This window comes from Saccoglossus kowalevskii, chromosome 8 (genome assembly GCF_978046115.1).
Source record: "Saccoglossus kowalevskii chromosome 8, keSacKowa6.1, whole genome shotgun sequence".
Taxonomy (NCBI): Eukaryota; Metazoa; Hemichordata; class Enteropneusta; family Harrimaniidae; genus Saccoglossus; species Saccoglossus kowalevskii.
This window is the reverse complement of record NC_140648.1, coordinates 26,745,111-26,762,789: the sequence shown is the minus strand read 5'-3', so window position 1 is coordinate 26,762,789 and position 17,679 is coordinate 26,745,111. Positions and strand designations below refer to the sequence as shown.

Here is a 17,679-nt window from a genome sequence, read left to right as displayed (position 1 = left end):
CTATGCTAATGAGCATAGTTGCGGACGAAGCCATACAACTTCAAGATGGCGTTAATGTTACCAGCTCCCTGATGTTACACCGTAATAAGGCAGTCAATACCAACGTGCATGTGTTTTGTAACCTCTTTCATCCCCATCCGGGGATGTTATATATGTTAAATACTTGCTGATTACCGAATCGTGCGGCATGTCGTCGGTAAATACTTGTTTACTGTAGTTTGCGAGCAGTCGGCGAAATAACATTTCTATAAGGCATGCTGTGTACCCTTACCTACATGCATAGATCGACCGACCAACCAACCAATTGGAATCGTGCTCTTCGCAGAGAGACACTGCGATCCTGTCGCATAGCGCAATAATCAACATTTGGCGAGTCGCACAATCGCGTTGCAGAGTTAGTTTTTAGACCCCCATACATACCTCGAAACCTTGCAACAATAATTCAGTTCTCTCAAATGCACATTTAAACAAATGGATTCAAACAAGTGACCTTGGACGTAGATGGCGCTGTGACAAGGTGGCCGACATTCTCCGTCGCCGAGACTATGGATCTTTTATCACTAAGCTAGGTAGTCGCCAAGGTACGTCCAACTAGTCTCTGCCACAAGCTAATTTAAATATTAATGACCTGACCTACTTTTTGCTTTGCCATGAGTGCGTTCACGTCGCTCCCTGGGGGTGCCGCAAAAGACGCGGTAGGAAGTACATGTATTAGTCTGCTGCTATGCGAGCGAAACTCATATGAAATGTATAAAATTTATTTTGAAATCACGCCCACTAGCATTTTATGTTTGAGAAAATTGCCTAAACATCTTTTTACCTATCAATTCCGTAGTTCACTATCTTTTTCCCAACATCACCCAGTCAAATATCAGTCGAACGAAAACTGGGCAGGCGCGCCCATGTCACCTCGAGGCAACAATGCGAACGAACAGACGATTTGAACTGACGATTCACATCTACGTATCCTATCGCAGGATGTACTTTTTCCTTTTTCATTATTTTAACATTTTGAAAAGATTTTATCACTGAATGTAAAAATATTTGATATATTTATTTTAAATAACACACATTTTTTTCAACAGAAACTTAAGATATATGAAACAGCGGAATACCAACAATTTTGGTGTAAAATGTCACCTGTGGTAGAGTCTATAGTTGCGGCTCTCTGTAGCTCCCTAGGACAAGAAGACTCGGCAAGGGAGAGTGGGTGGCCTACTGTATATTGAAAGATGGCGGCCCGCCGTGTTTGGTCACAAATTATGAAAGATCGTCACGATATTAACGTAGCTAGTTCACGTCATTTAAAAATTAAAGCTAGATAAACACAGAGTTACACAAAATTATTATTTTTGTAAATAATAAATGATAAAAAAGATACAAAAGAGAGCGCCAGTGATCAAATACCATTGCACTAATACATAGACGGTGCAGTCCATTGACCACCGGCTACGGGCATCAAACTAAATACCTTCGTAGATTCGCAACTAAACAATTCCCGAAATTTCATATATTGTTGCTTACAAATATATCATCTTATATTTTAGTCCTGTGCACACGGGCTGTATCGGGGGGGGGGGGGGGGGGGGGGAGTAGTATGGACAGACGATCGCCCGACTCAGTCAATTTGGATTTTGGAGGTGGATAGCAAAAATTTACTTTGAGCGTCTTCACAGTAAAAAGACTGGGATCAATCGACATAAACTATTTTACTGTTTAAGGGGTGATCTTATATTCAAACACCTGGGTCAAACCTAGGTTAACCCGGCCTGCCCTTTCCTGCCCTATTTAGACCTACTAGACCTACAATATGCAAATTAGTAGTAGGTTTGAACCTCACCTCCGGATTAACTGCCCATTAACGCCCCCACTGAAAACAAACAACAGAACAAAGAAGACAGATCTAGGGAAACCTAGGTTTTTCTTACAATACTGTTTCAGCTTGGTTTCAGTAGGAAAAAAAAATAAGATGTATTCTATGGAGCTCCATGTTCATACTGAGTGTTATATTTTGAAGTGTTAAGAATAACAGCAGCTATTTCTTTTCTTTGCAAGACCTGTCATGTAAGTGCTAATAAAAAACAAACTTGCATTTGTTTCACAAATCTATTTACATCATGTCATTTATATTTATTTACTTATTGACTCTTACACAATCCCCGGAGGGAAAGAAAATGGTGTGATGAAACTTATATTTATTTATTTCTGTGATTGGTAATAATAATCAGTTTCCCACAACTTACACTTTGGTACAAGTCAATACAATTGTTATTGTTATTCAATTTATCTGGAACTAATTACAGACGTGATGGTTTGTTATATTTTGTCATTAAATGTGAATCAAGTGATACCATGAACCCTCTCTATTGTGATATATATGGTAAATTAATGTTTGAAACAGAACAGGGGGAAAATGCACTAGAATTTTAATAAGCAGCTTCTTAGGATAAATTACTTACGTTATAATATATATTTGGCATAGTCAGTAAAATATGTTTATCCATGGAGCGAACTGGTATATTTTGCCCGCAACAAGAACGGTCAGTTTTGTGCCCATGTCGGTTCATAAATTCATAGAACACATTTTTTGGTTAAGTTTGTAAAGTCTATGAGGCTGCGAGTTATCAAAATATGATGAAAGTATTAAATCGATAATGGCAACATTGTTTTCTACGAAGGCATCTGAAAACCACAGTCCCTCTATCACTGTGTCAAAACTAAAGTCGGGGGCTAACGCTACGACTCCGGCGCTACGACCACCATAACATTGTCAGCTGACGGCATTGCGGGGAAATTACGGGTATTTACCGCTGCCGATATCTTACTTTTCTGTGACAAAATGCACACATTTCGAACCCCCGGTTAATTAAAAATAAACTATTATTTTAGAAAATACATCGAAGCACAGTGCCTTGAGGGACTGTGGGCGAAGTAGGCAGTGAGGTGCTGTTTTTAAACACCGCAGAAAATTATGCACTCAACGCAGCCATCTTGGTTAGGGAAGAGTAGGAAATCAAACGGGCGGTGCACCGCGGTCACTACTGCGGTGTACCGCAGAACGCCGGGAAGAGCCGCGGACTGCTTATAATAAGGGGTCTATACCGCTGTTCCGGTTTCTACTGCGGTCCTCGGTAATGTGTGAAATACGTACTTAACAGTTTCTTTGTGATTCCACGAGTCATTGTTTTAAAATCCGATGCTGTAAATGAATACGATATGTGCGCTTGTTTAGTATTTAGTACATGTATTTAGCGTAAATTTCCAAAGTGATGCGATACAATTTTTCATGGTACATGTAGGTATACCTTTATTACACTGGAATAAAGTTTACAATTGAAAAGAGGACGATTTACAAAGTTTCAGCGTATCCAAGCCGTATCCTGGTTCTTGATTGATTTGGCAGTATCATTGTTCACCATTTGTGTCACACTCCAGAAAAAATGGCCAGCAAACGAGAAACGGGCGAACTAATCAAAACAGGTCAGGCTGTCTGCATTGCACTGACAATGACATGATTATTTTCTGTTTCGTTTCATAAATCTTGCCTTGCGCATGTACATTGTATTCTTGGTTGACAGAATCTTCTTTAAACAAAAGACGTTATTTTTCTGTTACATGTTCGTGTTCCATGGTACTCGTGAGTGTGAAAGGCATTTTGAATGAATAATTATTGAGTTTATGATACCGTACGATAACGCTAGCTGGCTCGATTAGAATTTCATTGCGTGTGAACCGCTGAGGTCATTGAACGTTACTGTGCCAACCGCACGTAGTTCAAAAGCACCTGACGTTGTTTTGTTTTTTTTCACTCGGAATGTAAGCGATACTCTGCGTTCAAAGTACGCTGCCCCGATTTTGAAATTACAGTAAATTGTAACGCATGGATTTTATTTACACGAAATTTAGTTTATTTCAAAATGATATAGATGTCAAACCATAATTATTATTATTTGAAATGTTTCTTGACTTGACTTTTCTGGCTTTAATGTTTTGTGTGTGCGTGTTTGTTTACAATATCATTATCAACAACAGTTATTCAGTGGCCCCGTCTCTGAGGCAGTAAGTCGCGGTTTCGACTAAGTCGCGTAGTTCGATGGCATCGGACGATTGTATTGTGTTTTGCCGTCAGTTTTAAAGTAGAAAAAGTAAGTCTGGTATTATCGCGTATTTAATTGCCCGCTCAATCAGTTGGAGGTGACAACTTAACACCTACAGACCGTCAATTACTGAAATAGAAAGGGTGATAGCAGCCTGACTCAAGGTGTCGACAGGGGTATAAAAAATAAGTTTGCGTAATTATTTCAAAGGCAACGCATTATCAAGTCGGCAAAGTTGAAATATTCACAGCCAGTACGTAAACTATGAAAAACAAGTTTGCGCAATTATTACGAAGCCAACGCATTATCAAGTCGGCAAAGTTGAAATATTCACAGCCAGTATGTAAACAATGAAAACTAAGTTTGCGTAATTATTACGAAGGCAACGCATTATCACGTCGGCAATGGTGAAATATTCACAACCAGAACAGTAACAATTTTTACGTAGGCAACGCAGAGCCAGTAAAAATTTGCGTAATGGGATGTGTATAATAAAAAGGTCAACGCGCGGAGCGCGAATGGTCACCAAGGTAACAACCCACTTGTTCAGCGCGTGCCTTGGGGTTAAACTTGGGCCAAGGTTTATTAGATTAGTCAGTTTCGAAAAGAAGTGCGCTATTTTTTTCGCTGATCACCCAGTTGTTGTAGTATATATTGTAGCACCAAGTGTGTGACACTCCCTCTTCGACTTGCTTTTCCTACTTAGTGCATGGTCTCGAGGTAACGTAAACTGTGGCCTCTCATCGAGTGTTTTACATTTGGAATTTATACTTCGTCCGATTATATTGGTATACGCGAAACATTGATCTTTTAAAATAAATCCTGAGACTATACATGATGTAAATTCAAAATAGTGTGATATTATTTTACATTATGTGGGGTCTACATTATTCTGGGTTGCTTTGCGATGTTATACCAAGACTCGTGAAAATAAAATAGTGTTCTTCTGCGAACTAATCCAATTTCCAATCTACTGGTACCACTCGATTTTTATTATTTGAACTTGGCGGCAAGTAACCTTTAGTTTCCCAGTCTATTGTGTCCATTCATAGTTTTAACAATAGGGTGTAAATTGCCATGCGAGCCTACCGCACACGACCGCGGTAAACCGGGGGCATGGAATCTATGCATAAATTTGCATAAAATGCGGTCGAGCGGCGAGCACCCACCACCACCGCGGTAATGACCGTGGTAAACCGCGAGTTTGATTTCCTACTCTTCCCTTACCTCAATCAGAATTTCTCCTTGTCACCCAGCATGCATCGATTGCGATATCCAAAGTGCACTGTGTCGCCCTGGGCGACGGTCTTAGGTACAAGGCACTCTATGAATTAGGTATTTTCAGAGGTCAGGGTTCGTTTTTTATAAGCAGTCTCGTCTGCAGATGAATAGCCTTAAATAATCAGCGCGAGTTCATTTAATTTAATTTTCTCATTTGATACTTAGTGTCACTGGCAATTGAATAAGAAAAACTGCAAATAACCAATGTGCAGCAAATCAAAATAAATTTTCGTGGCGTGCGCTGCATTTGTTTTTCCGGATTTTGAGATGCCGTACTCCTGAAAGAACTGTTCGAAAATTGAACGCGCAACAGTAGTAAAAGCTTGAACACAGTAGCGTAAGTCTCAAGTGCAACTTTGTATCAACAAATGTTCGTATTCTGATACTTATTAGCTGTCATAGACACATATCAATTGTCCAGCCCAATGAAAAGTCTGATTCACGTCCTCAATTTGCGACTCAAGCATAACAGTTTATCGAAACAAAACAATTTATTCAGCACGCTGTTCACCGACACACGGTAAAATGACTCTACTGTACACCAATAAATCAACACATTTTAGAGACAACTATCTAGTCTCCAAAAAGCAATGTAAACTCTGTCAATCCTAAAAATAAACAATAGCTTGAATGAGGTGTGAATGAGATCGGTTCGAACCGCAGTTTTTATGCAAATTTTGCGGTCGTCCTGAACTGCACTTCCAAACCGCAAAACTGGGTTTTGTTCGGGCGGTTTGGGTTTTTGTAGGTTTGACCCGCATGTTTGAATATGAGATCACCCCGAAATGACTATTCCATGTTGTCTTGAGGCAATATTTTGTTTACAAATTACATTCTACACTACTGATGACGAAAAATTCTGGCTAATCTCTCAAAAAACAAAATGGCGGACGTACCTCCTCAGACAGGGCAATTTGAATGAAGTTATTCAGTTTTCTCTCGTAATGGCACTCAAAATCATAATCACGTGATACTGTTGGATCAATGATTTTTTTTTTGTAATAATCAAACCAGAATGATTACATGTATCTTGAATTCGTCCAAAAACAGTCATTTTTCAATGCATGGTCGCTATTGTGATGATCGAATACAAAACAACCGTGACTGCATGCGTAGGGCAGTGCGAAGGGGCATTGTCCATTAGTTAGCCCCGATTAACATAGCATTATACGTAGGGCTACTTATATTTCAGTTAAACGCAAGAAAATATTTTTTTAGACAACACAAATTGAAATAGATAACTGGCTTGAAGGAGCTTGAATGATAAACGGACAAGCAAACGTATCATTGCAGGAAGCATTAATTAAATAACGTAAAAACCCACACAGTAGATAAAAAAACAAATTACTCCATTGTACTCACCAAATAATTTAGTGATCTTCAAACTATTCAGTCTTAATTATCGCGAAGTGACAACAGGCATCCATAAACATGGACTCGAACACTAGGTGTGTTACCATTTACCTCACTTAAGCGAATCCTATCCCAAGATGCAACACTGGAACACATTGCCTGAACAATAAGACAATGTAGGGGATGCAGGATCCAGGCACGTGGTAAAAATATTGATAATCCTTATTGCAATCATTTTCAAATCAAGATATCAAACAAAATACAAATAAAGGTAACATTCTGACAAACCAACATAATAATAGAACTTTATAGACATTAATTTAACAACATACAAGCAGCCTATCGGCTGAGATAGCTCCGCTGTTAGCAATGCACATTTCAATTAAAGAACTGAAGACATCATTAGAAAATGAACAATATGAATAGTATCAAAGCAATCGGACTTACAGTTTTTAACAAGAAGTCGAAAATATCACTTTCTACCAAAAATGACAAAAATATTCACCAAAATTAGAGAATTGAAGATATCATCACAAAATGAACAAATCTGAGAAAGGTCTACATGTAGTATCTAAATATGCAATATCAAAGCAATTGAACTATTGGTTTTTAACAAGAAGTAGAAAATATCACTTTTTACCAAAAATTACAAAAAATATTCACCAAAATTAGAGAATTGAAGATATCATCACGAAATGAACAAATCTGAGAGAGGTTCACATGTAGTACCTATATATGTAGTATCAAAGCAATTGGACATGCGGTTTTTAACAAGAAGTCGAAAATATCACTTTTTACCAAAAATGATAAAAATATTCACCAAAATTAGAGAATTAAAGATATCAACATGAAATGAACAAACCTGAGAGAGGTCCACATGTAGTACCTATATATGTAATATCAAAGCAATTGCACTTGCGTTTTTTAACAAGAAGTCGAAAATATCACTTTTTACCAAAAATTACAAAAATATTCATCAAAATTAGAGAACTGAAGATATCAACATGAAATGAACAAATCTGAGAGAGGTCCACATGTAGTACCTATATATGTAGTATCAAAGCAATTGGACTTGCGGTTTTTAACAAGAAGTCGAAAATATCACTTTTCACCAAAAAATGACAAAAATATTCACCAAAATTAGAGAATTAAAGATATCATTACAGAATGAACAAATCTGAGAGAGGTCCACATGTAGTACCTATATATGTAATATCAAAGCAATTGCACTTGCGGTTTTTAACAAGAAGTCGAAAATATCAGTTTTTACCAAAAATGACAAAAATATTCACCAAAATTAGAGAATTGAAGATATCATCACGAAATGAACAAATCTGAGAGAGGTCCACATGTAGTACCTATATATGTAGTATCAAAGCAATTGGACTTGCGGTTTTTAACAAGAAGTCGAAAATATCAGTTTTTACCAAAAATGACAAAAATATTCACCAAAATTAGAGAATTAAAGATATCAACATGAAATGAACAAACCTAAGAGAGGTCTACCCAAGGTACATATACACCAAGTATCAAAGCATTTAGGCTTGTAGTTTTCAAGAAGAAGTCGAAAAAGTAAAACATTGACACGGACGACGACGACGGACAATCACTCATATGATAAGCTCCGCTCGACAAAGTCGACAGCGGAGCTAAAAAACAACTTTGTATTAAATGCATGTAATCTTAATCATCTTAACCATTTTGGGGTCCAAAATAGCTGCCAAACGGTCAAAATTGATTTAATCACAAAACAAATTCATGTGCATATGTATACCTTTATGACATGTATGTGTACCAAATTTAAAAAAGAATCCATCAAAGCATGTCTGAAATATGACTGCACACGCGCGCACACACACACACGCATGCACAGAACCAAAAACACTACTTCCCGTTTCGGACTACCGTCCGAGCGGGAACTAATAAGCGCCACCATATGAAAGTGCAACAAAGTGGCGCCTACATGTAATTGAAGACTTCAAACCCAAATTAACTTGATTGGTTCAATAATACATTATCAATTTCTATTTATTGGGCAATCACAACAAGAAGAAACTGATACTAAAAAGTACTACTGGCTTGATAAAAAAAAAAAGACATACTTTCATCAAAACCATATTCTTTGGTCCATCAACTGCAACAGCTCCTGCTTGTAATTGGCACATGAATCTGATGAGTCTTGTTTTACCACATCCAGTCTCTCCCATAATAATAACAGGAATACCACACCTGATTTAAAAAACAATACATTTACTTGGGTTTCATGAAAAAAAATGAGAAATTGCATCATTTTAAAAACAGGAGATGTAATAATTACATAGTAATAATTACTTAGATAAATTAATAATATTTATTAAGTCTATTAAATTATCATCAAATAAACTGTCCTACCTGAATCTCATATGTATGGCCAATATTTTCTTGACATTATCAGTTGTTAGTTCATACGTGTTATCAGGATCAAAAGCCCACTCAATTCCCATCACTTGACATAACTGATTGATCTTGTCATCTCTGAAATAGAAGAGCATTATCAGTTGTTAGTTCATATGTCACCAGGATCAAAAGCCCACTCAATTCCCATCACTGATTGATCCTGTCATCTCTGAAATAGAATAGCATTATCAGTTGTTAGTTCATATATGTCACCAGGATCAAAAGCCCACTCAATTCCCATCACTGATTGATCCTGTCATCTCTGAAATAGAATAGCATTATCAGTTGTTAGTTCATATGTCACCAGGATCAAAAGCCCACTCAATTCCCATCACTGATTGATCCTGTCATCTCTGAAATAGAATAGCATTATCAGTTGTTAGTTCATATGTCACCAGGATCAAAAGCCCTCTCAATTCCCATCACTGATTAATCCTGTCATCTCTGAAATAGAATAGCATTATCAGTTGTTAGTTCATATGTCACCAGGATCAAAAGCCCACTCAATTCCCATCACTGATTGATCCTGTCATCTCTGAAATAGAATAGCATTATCAGTTGTTAGTTCATATGTCACCAGGATCAAAAGCCCACTCAATTCCCATCACTGATTGATCCTGTCATCTCTGAAATAGAATAGCATTATCAGTTGTTAGTTCATATATGTCACCAGGATCAAAAGCCCACTCAATTCCCATCACTGATTGATCCTGTCATCTCTGAAATAGAATAGCATTATCAGTTGTTAGTTCATATATGTCACCAGGATCAAAAGCCCACTCAATTCCCATCACTGATTGATCCTGTCATCTCTGAAATAGAATAGCATTATCAGTTGTTAGTTCATATGTCACCAGGATCAAAAGCCCACTCAATTCCCATCACTGATTGATCCTGTCATCTCTGAAATAGAATAGCATTATCAGTTGTTAGTTCATATGTGTCACCAGGATCAAAAGCCCACTTAATTCCCATCACTGATTGATCCTGTCATCTCTGAAATAGAATAGCATTATCAGTTGTTAGTTCATATGTGTCACCAGAATCAAAAGCCCACTCAATTCCCATCACTGATTGATCCTGTCATCTCTGAAATAGAATAGCATTATCAGTTGTTAGTTCATATGTCACCAGGATCAAAAGCCCACTCAATTCCCATCACTGATTGATCCTGTCATCTCTGAAATAGAATAGCATTATCAGTAGTTAGTTCATATGTCACCAGGATAAAAGCCCACTCAATTCCCATCACTGATTGATCCTGTCATCTCTGAAATAGAATAGCATTATCAGTTGTTAGTTCATATATGTCACCAGGATCAAAAGCCCATTCAATTCCCATCACTGATTGATCCTGTCATCTCTGAAATAGAATAGCATTATCAGTTGTTAGTTCATATATGTCACCAGGATCAAAAGCCCACTCAATTCCCATCACTGATTGATTCTGTCATCTCTGAAATAGAATAGCATTATCAGTTGTTAGTTCATATGTCACCAGGATCAAAAGCCCACTCAATTCCCATCACTGATTGATCCTGTCATCTCTGAAATAGAATAGCATTATCAGTTGTTAGTTCATATGTCACCAGGATCAAAAGCCCACTCAATTCCCATCACTGATTGATCCTGTCATCTCTGAAATAGAATAGCATTATCAGTTGTTAGTTCATATATGTCACCAGGATCAAAAGCCCACTCAATTCCCATCACTGATTGATCCTGTCATCTCTGAAATAGAATAGCATTATCAGTTGTTAGTTCATATGTCACCAGGATCAAAAGCCCACTCAATTCCCATCACTGATTGATCCTGTCATCTCTGAAATAGAATAGCATTATCAGTTGTTAGTTCATATATGTCACCAGGATCAAAAGCCCACTCAATTCCCATCACTGATTGTACCTGTCATCTCTGAAAAAGAATAGCATTATCAGTTGTTAGTTCATATGTGTCACCAGGATCAAAAGCCCACTCAATTCCCATCACTTGACATAATTGATTGATCTTGTCATCTCTGAAATAGAATAGCATTATCAGTTGTTAGTTCATATGTCACCAGGATCAAAAGCCCACTCAATTCCCATCACTGATTGATCCTGTCATCTCTGAAAAAGAATAGCATTATCAGTTGTTAGTTCATATGTCACCAGGATCAAAAGCCCACTCAATTTCCATCACTGATTAATCCTGTCATCTCTGAAATAGAATAGCATTATCAGTTGTTAGTTCATATGTCACCAGGATCAAAAGCCCACTCAATTCCCATCACTGATTGATCCTGTCATCTCTGAAATAGAATAGCATCATCAGTTGTTAGTTCATATATGTCACCAGGATCAAAAGCCCACTCAATTCCCATCACTGATTGATCCTGTCATCTCTGAAATAGAATAGCATTATCAGTTGTTAGTTCATATATGTCACCAGGATCAAAAGCCCACTCAATTCCCATCACTGATTGATCCTGTCATCTCTGAAATAGAATAGCATTATCAGTTGTTAGTTCATATGTCACCAGGATCAAAAGCCCACTCAATTCCCATCACTGATTGATCCTGTCATCTCTGAAATAGAATAGCATTATCAGTTGTTAGTTCATATATGTCACCAGAATCAAAAGCCCACTCAATTCCCATCACTGATTAATCCTGTCATCTCTGAAATAGAATAGCATTATCAGTTGTTAGTTCATATGTGTCACCAGGATCAAAAGCCCACTCAATTCCTATTACTGATTGATCCTGTCATCTCTGAAATAGAATAGTATTATCAGTTGTTAGTTCATATGTGTCACCAGAATCAAAAGCCCACTCAATTCCTATTACTGATTGATCCTGTCATCTCTGAAATAGAATAGCATTATCAGTTGTTAGTTCATATGTCACCAGAATCAAAAGCCCACTCAATTCCCATCACTGATTGATCCTGTCATCTCTGAAATAGAATAGCATTATCAGTTGTTAGTTCATATGTCACCAGGATCAAAAGCCCACTTAATTCCCATCACTGATTGATCCTGTCATCTCTGAAATAGAATAGCATTATCAGTTGTTAGTTCATGTGTGTCACCAGAATCAAAAGCCCACTCAATTCCTATTACTGATTGATCCTGTCATCTCTGAAATAGAATAGCATTATCAGTTGTTAGTTCATGTGTGTCACCAGAATCAAAAGCCCACTCAATTCCTATTACTGATTGATCCTGTCATCTCTGAAATAGAATAGCATTATCAGTTGTTAGTTCATATGTGTCACCAGAATCAAAAGCCCACTCAATTCCTATTACTGATTGATCCTGTCATCTCTGAAATAGAATAGCATTATCAGTTGTTAGTTCATATGTCACCAGAATCAAAAGCCCACTCAATTCCCATCACTGATTGATCCTGTCATCTCTGAAATAGAATAGCATTATCAGTTGTTAGTTCATATGTCACCAGAATCAAAAGCCCACTCAATTCCCATCACTGATTGATCCTGTCATCTCTGAAATAGAATAGCATTATCAGTTGTTAGTTCATGTGTGTCACCAGAATCAAAAGCCCACTCAATTCCCATCACTGATTGATCCTGTCATCTCTGAAACAGAATAGCATTATCAGTTGTTAGTTCATGTGTCACCAGAATCAAAATCCCACCTAATTCCCATTACTTTACATAACTGATTGATACTATCATCACTGAAATAGAAGAGCAACAAGATTAAACTGAACTCACCTTGAAAGGTCATCAAATTTTACTCTCAAATTAACTCCCTGTAGCTTTAAACCTCTCCTAACCTCTCTGGTCATAATGCTTGGCTCTATGATTTGATTATTACTTGGGTTGACCAGTGAACCATTTTGATCAATAACAAATCCAAGAAACGTCATGGAGATGTGGTCATGGTTGAAGAAGATATATGGATGAGGACTGAAAAAAGTGAGTGTAATTGTTACATTGAAAACATCTACTCAAAGCAATCTAAACAAACTACTGAACAGTTCAATACTTTAGGAATCTGGTGGATGACAAATGCTACCAGAAGGAAACAGATTACCATTAATACATGTGCAATGTAGTTGAAGGTTTCTCTGCACCATGGTTTCAGGCACCACCCACAAAATAGTTTAGTCTGTGCTTTTCCACAGGAAATGTTGATGAAAATTTCAAATTTGTTGATTAAAAACTAGAAGTAATGTCACATTTTGTCTGTTCGGTTCAAAATTAAGAATTCAGTGACTACATGTAATTACATAAAAATGTGAACAAATTTACCCCATTTTGATTGGAAAAAACATTTTTTCATTTAGTATACACCTTCATGGCATGTGGTTGTGTTTATAATTAGCATTATTGATGTATGTACCTGCTCTCCCATCGTCTCCTCAATTGGTAGGCAGCAATGTCATCACCAGCATCATCATTATCCATGTCAATTTGTAAACATGCTGTACTCTCATCTGACATTTGTAATGATGGAGTAGCAAAGTCCTAACACAAAGATGAGAATATTAATTTAAAGTGTTTTTATTCTTCATTGCAATTATTATATTATAAAATTATTATATCACAATCATACAGGATAAATAATAAACAAAATAATAATCATCATTTATTAATCATTATTAAAATTCATGACAAAATAGATTGTGAATATTGTTAATGTTTACCTTTGACATTCGAACCATGAACTTGACAACAAAACTCTTGAAGCCATTCAAACTAGCATCACCAAGATGCACATGGTTACAAAAGACAGAACTTTCACAATCTTTGAGTTGTTCATTAAGAAACCATACAAAGTGTCGTAGCTCAGCCCAAGATGGATCAAGAACACCACAATGTCTACAGTGATCAAAAAAAAAGAAGTACCAATACTATAATTAATTTTTTCACAGAATTCAGATGATATAGTTGACACAGCTGAAGAAGTATTTATTAATGAGTTGCTAATTTTTGAGGATTGAAGTTATACTTTGTAATTAAGGTTGCACTCCCACTCCTACAAATCTGTGAAGAACCATTTATTATTAATAATAAATTATTTATTATTATTTATTCATTTCAGACCATAAAAAAATAACTTACAAAACAAAAAGAATCAAAGAAAACTTAGAAAGAACTCCCATGTGCTGAGAGAGCATTGGAGAAACATTAAATATAATTCGAAATTACTTGAACTTGAGATATTGATGGAAAAGCTGAAAACTAGTTATGCAAATCAGTAAATTAATATGAACAGATTTGAGTTTAAACTAATGAGGTCTGCGCAATGTAACAAAAAAATCTATGTACCAAGTTTAATTGAAATGTGATTAGAATCAACAAATTATGAATTATTATGCTGATTAGGCAAATAATATGAACAGATTTTTACCCCAAATTAATCAAGGGTGTACATTGTTCAAGAAGCTCTTTGTACTAAGTTTCATTGAAATGGAATAATTAGTACCGGTACTTTAGATATCAGTGTGATAGCGTGAAATTGGTTAATTATGCAAATTAGGTAGTTAATATGTACAGATTAACCCACAATTATCCAGATCTGTCTATTGTTCTACAGTATCCATGTACAAAGTTTCAGTGAAATGTGATGATTAGTACTTGAGAAATCAGTGTGACAGTTGGAAATTGGTTAATTACGCAAATTAGATGATTAATATGCATATAAAATATTTATCGAAAACTAAATGGGTTTCTGCATAGTTCGAGATTCATCGAAATGTGATGATCAGTACTCAAGATATCACAGTAGAAATACTAAAAATTTTATATAATTATGCAAATTAGGTAATTAATATGCACAATTATTTACCCTAAAACCAATCAGATCTCTGCATAGTCCTAATAGTCCAGTCATTCTAGCTAAAAAGGGGGGGGGCAACCCGTCACAAATTGCAACAGAAATAATTTCTTCACAGTGCTTTTCGAAAAGGTAATTCTAGATATTTTAAAAATTCATTATGCTATAGTACACTGTTTTGAATCGGAGAAAGTATGGGAGTGCCAAATGTGTTGATTGGGTAGATGAAAATTAGCATAAATCCAATATGACTGCAATAATATAATTATTTAATGTAATTTCTTTTCCGGCTTCTCTTCTATGTGGCATAAGTAATAAGTTTAAGATGCTAGAATACAATTTTAAACAGAATCGTACAGTACAGAAAAGATGTAAATACATGGTTTCCTGGGTAGACGAATAATTCACCTGCATAAATCCAACATGGCTGTCACATCTAAATGAAAAACTAGAGGAACGAAACACCTTGGTTGGGTCTTCAAATCCGCTATACTATATACATAATAGACCATTTAAACGTAAATTTTCAACTATATTTTTGATTTAACAAACTGTATTAAATAGTTATAATTCTGTCCAAAAGTTTATTGTTTGATTAATGTAATTGCTAATCGTCATTGCTATCTTCATCAGATATCTGTACTACATTTGTGCACCCAGATCCTTGACATTGACCACAAACTGGTATTTCGACTAACATTTCAAAAGTAGTGGAAACCAGACCTTGCTTGGCCCGTTGGACGTCAAAGTGCAGATGCGCTCCTGTCAAAGTTTCTCTAGTACCCGGTGAATAGTGGGAAGGGAAGAAAGGCATACACATTCCAGACTCCTGGAGTCTGCAGGAGTGTCTTGTTCGAGCTAGTTGATATGGCAGTTCTGAATCTAATGCAGGGTCCATATTTTCCATTGGGCTTGTTCGTCCAATAGATGTGCTCCCCAACATGTGAGGGAGGCATCCATTTCCAGAGTCATAGCCGTGGCGAGTGGGTCCAAGGGAACCCCCTGTCTGAGGGTGGCAATTGCCAAGTACCAGGGCAAAGCATCCCTTGATTGGCCTGAGAGTGTTACTCACCTCTCCAGTTCCTGTAAGAGAGCCAAGTGTTGCAACACAAGTGCACTGTAACGGGCAGCTGCGTAACGCAGTCTGGGGAACTACCCTGCGAACCGCTGGCATCATTCGGATAATGCGCATTAGTTCTCAGAGGGACACAGAGAGAAGGCTGACTAGGCATTTGGCTAGGTCATTTAGGCAACAGGCCTGTGGCATCTATACCAAGCGCACCTCCGTGTCGAACTCCCTGGCCAGGAACACCCACTATTGTGTTGGCTGAGAGTGGGACTTGCTCGATTTACTAGAAAGCACAACTGGTCTAGAAAATCTTCTGTTAGTCTTACTGTTTGACTAACCACCCCTTGTTGGGTTGTGTAGAAACCAGCCATCTAGGTACATGTTGATGTGTACCATTGTGATGTGTACCGGTGCAGCAGCAGCACCACCTGTTTCCACACTCTGGTGAATACGTATGGATCCATGCAAAACCTAAAGGGAAGCACCCCGCACTCCACTACTTGGCCCAACTGGGCGAATTGAGTGAGTTGCTGACTCACTGGGTGTATCGGTATGTGCGGGTAAGTATCGCTCAAATCTAGCGAGGTTAACCAGTAGACACAGAGCATGGAGAATAATATGGTGCTCGGTGTTTCCAGGAAGCTCATACTGATTTAATCTGCTTAAGTCCAGAACAGGGCACAGCCACCTTTAGTCTCAGTTGTAGTCTTTGGAACCACTAATACTTGCGAGTAGAAGCCAGCATCTAACGCTGGGTCCCCTATCCTGTGCATAGCATTCTTTGTAAGCAAACTATCTACCTCCTGTTGGATTGCTTCTGTGTAGTGTCCCACCAATGGCTGTATCTGCTGGTCTAGGAGGCTGGTGCGTTCCGCCATTGAGACTTCAGAGTGCTGGCGGCGCAAAACAATTTGTTCCAGTGGGCTGGCCACAACTAGAAGGTTGAAGGTTTTCACTCTGCTCTCAGTGTGTGGATTGTTTCCGACTAACCGGTCGAAATATTCCATGAACGTGGCAACCCCTTTGCCCATCTCCCCGAACCCAAAAAAAATCATGGTATTGGGGTCGGGGGAGGAACCGAAGAATCCGATTTGACTCCAGACTGTGCTGGCTCCGGTCTCAAACACAGCTCGATCGGGTAGCACTTGATCCAGTGGAAAAGATTGAGCATAAAATTGACCTATTCTAAGAATTTAGGCCTCTATCCCGTGGCGGTCCAAAAGATATGACTCCAGACGAACGGACTCCAGACGGACGGAGACCGAATTATAAGTCCCCGTTTTCGGACTATGTGCAAACAGCGACTAACAATCAATGGGATGACTATGCATCTAAAAACAAACTGATTAATATACACCTACCTTAGTAGTACATCTAGACACATGGCATGGTTGTCTTCAATGGTACCTACTTCATAGTCGTAGAAATCCAGGTTTGCACCTTTAGAATGTCGTTTCAAGTACTGATATGCTCTCTGATATGCATTACTAGTAAATTCCTGATTGTCCATCAATGGATCATTGATAGTCATTGCTGCAATGAACATGAAAAATATGGACCTCTAACACGTATATGTAAGACAAATTCATGTGGTCATGGTTTGCATGTCATCATTTGTACATTTGTCATCTGTAATTTTTAAAATAAAATTCTT

The 17,679-nt window shown here is 37.5% G+C and overlaps 1 protein-coding gene across 1 annotated transcript in view; it reads right to left on the bottom strand.

Moving 5' to 3' along the window:
• The window catches only part of LOC144350052 (E3 ubiquitin-protein ligase rnf213-alpha-like), a 156,006-nt gene that overhangs the window by 16,729 nt on the left and 121,598 nt on the right, over positions 1-17,679 (bottom strand). Inside the window, exons 30-35 of the mRNA XM_085502817.1 lie at positions 17,387-17,558; positions 13,824-13,998; positions 13,520-13,644; positions 12,889-13,083; positions 9,123-9,245; positions 8,834-8,960 (exon numbers count right to left, since the gene is read on the bottom strand). Of these exons, the coding sequence (XP_085358943.1) occupies positions 8,834-8,960; positions 9,123-9,245; positions 12,889-13,083; positions 13,520-13,644; positions 13,824-13,998; positions 17,387-17,558 (917 nt within the window). The remainder of the gene's footprint in view (positions 1-8,833; positions 8,961-9,122; positions 9,246-12,888; positions 13,084-13,519; positions 13,645-13,823; positions 13,999-17,386; positions 17,559-17,679) is intronic.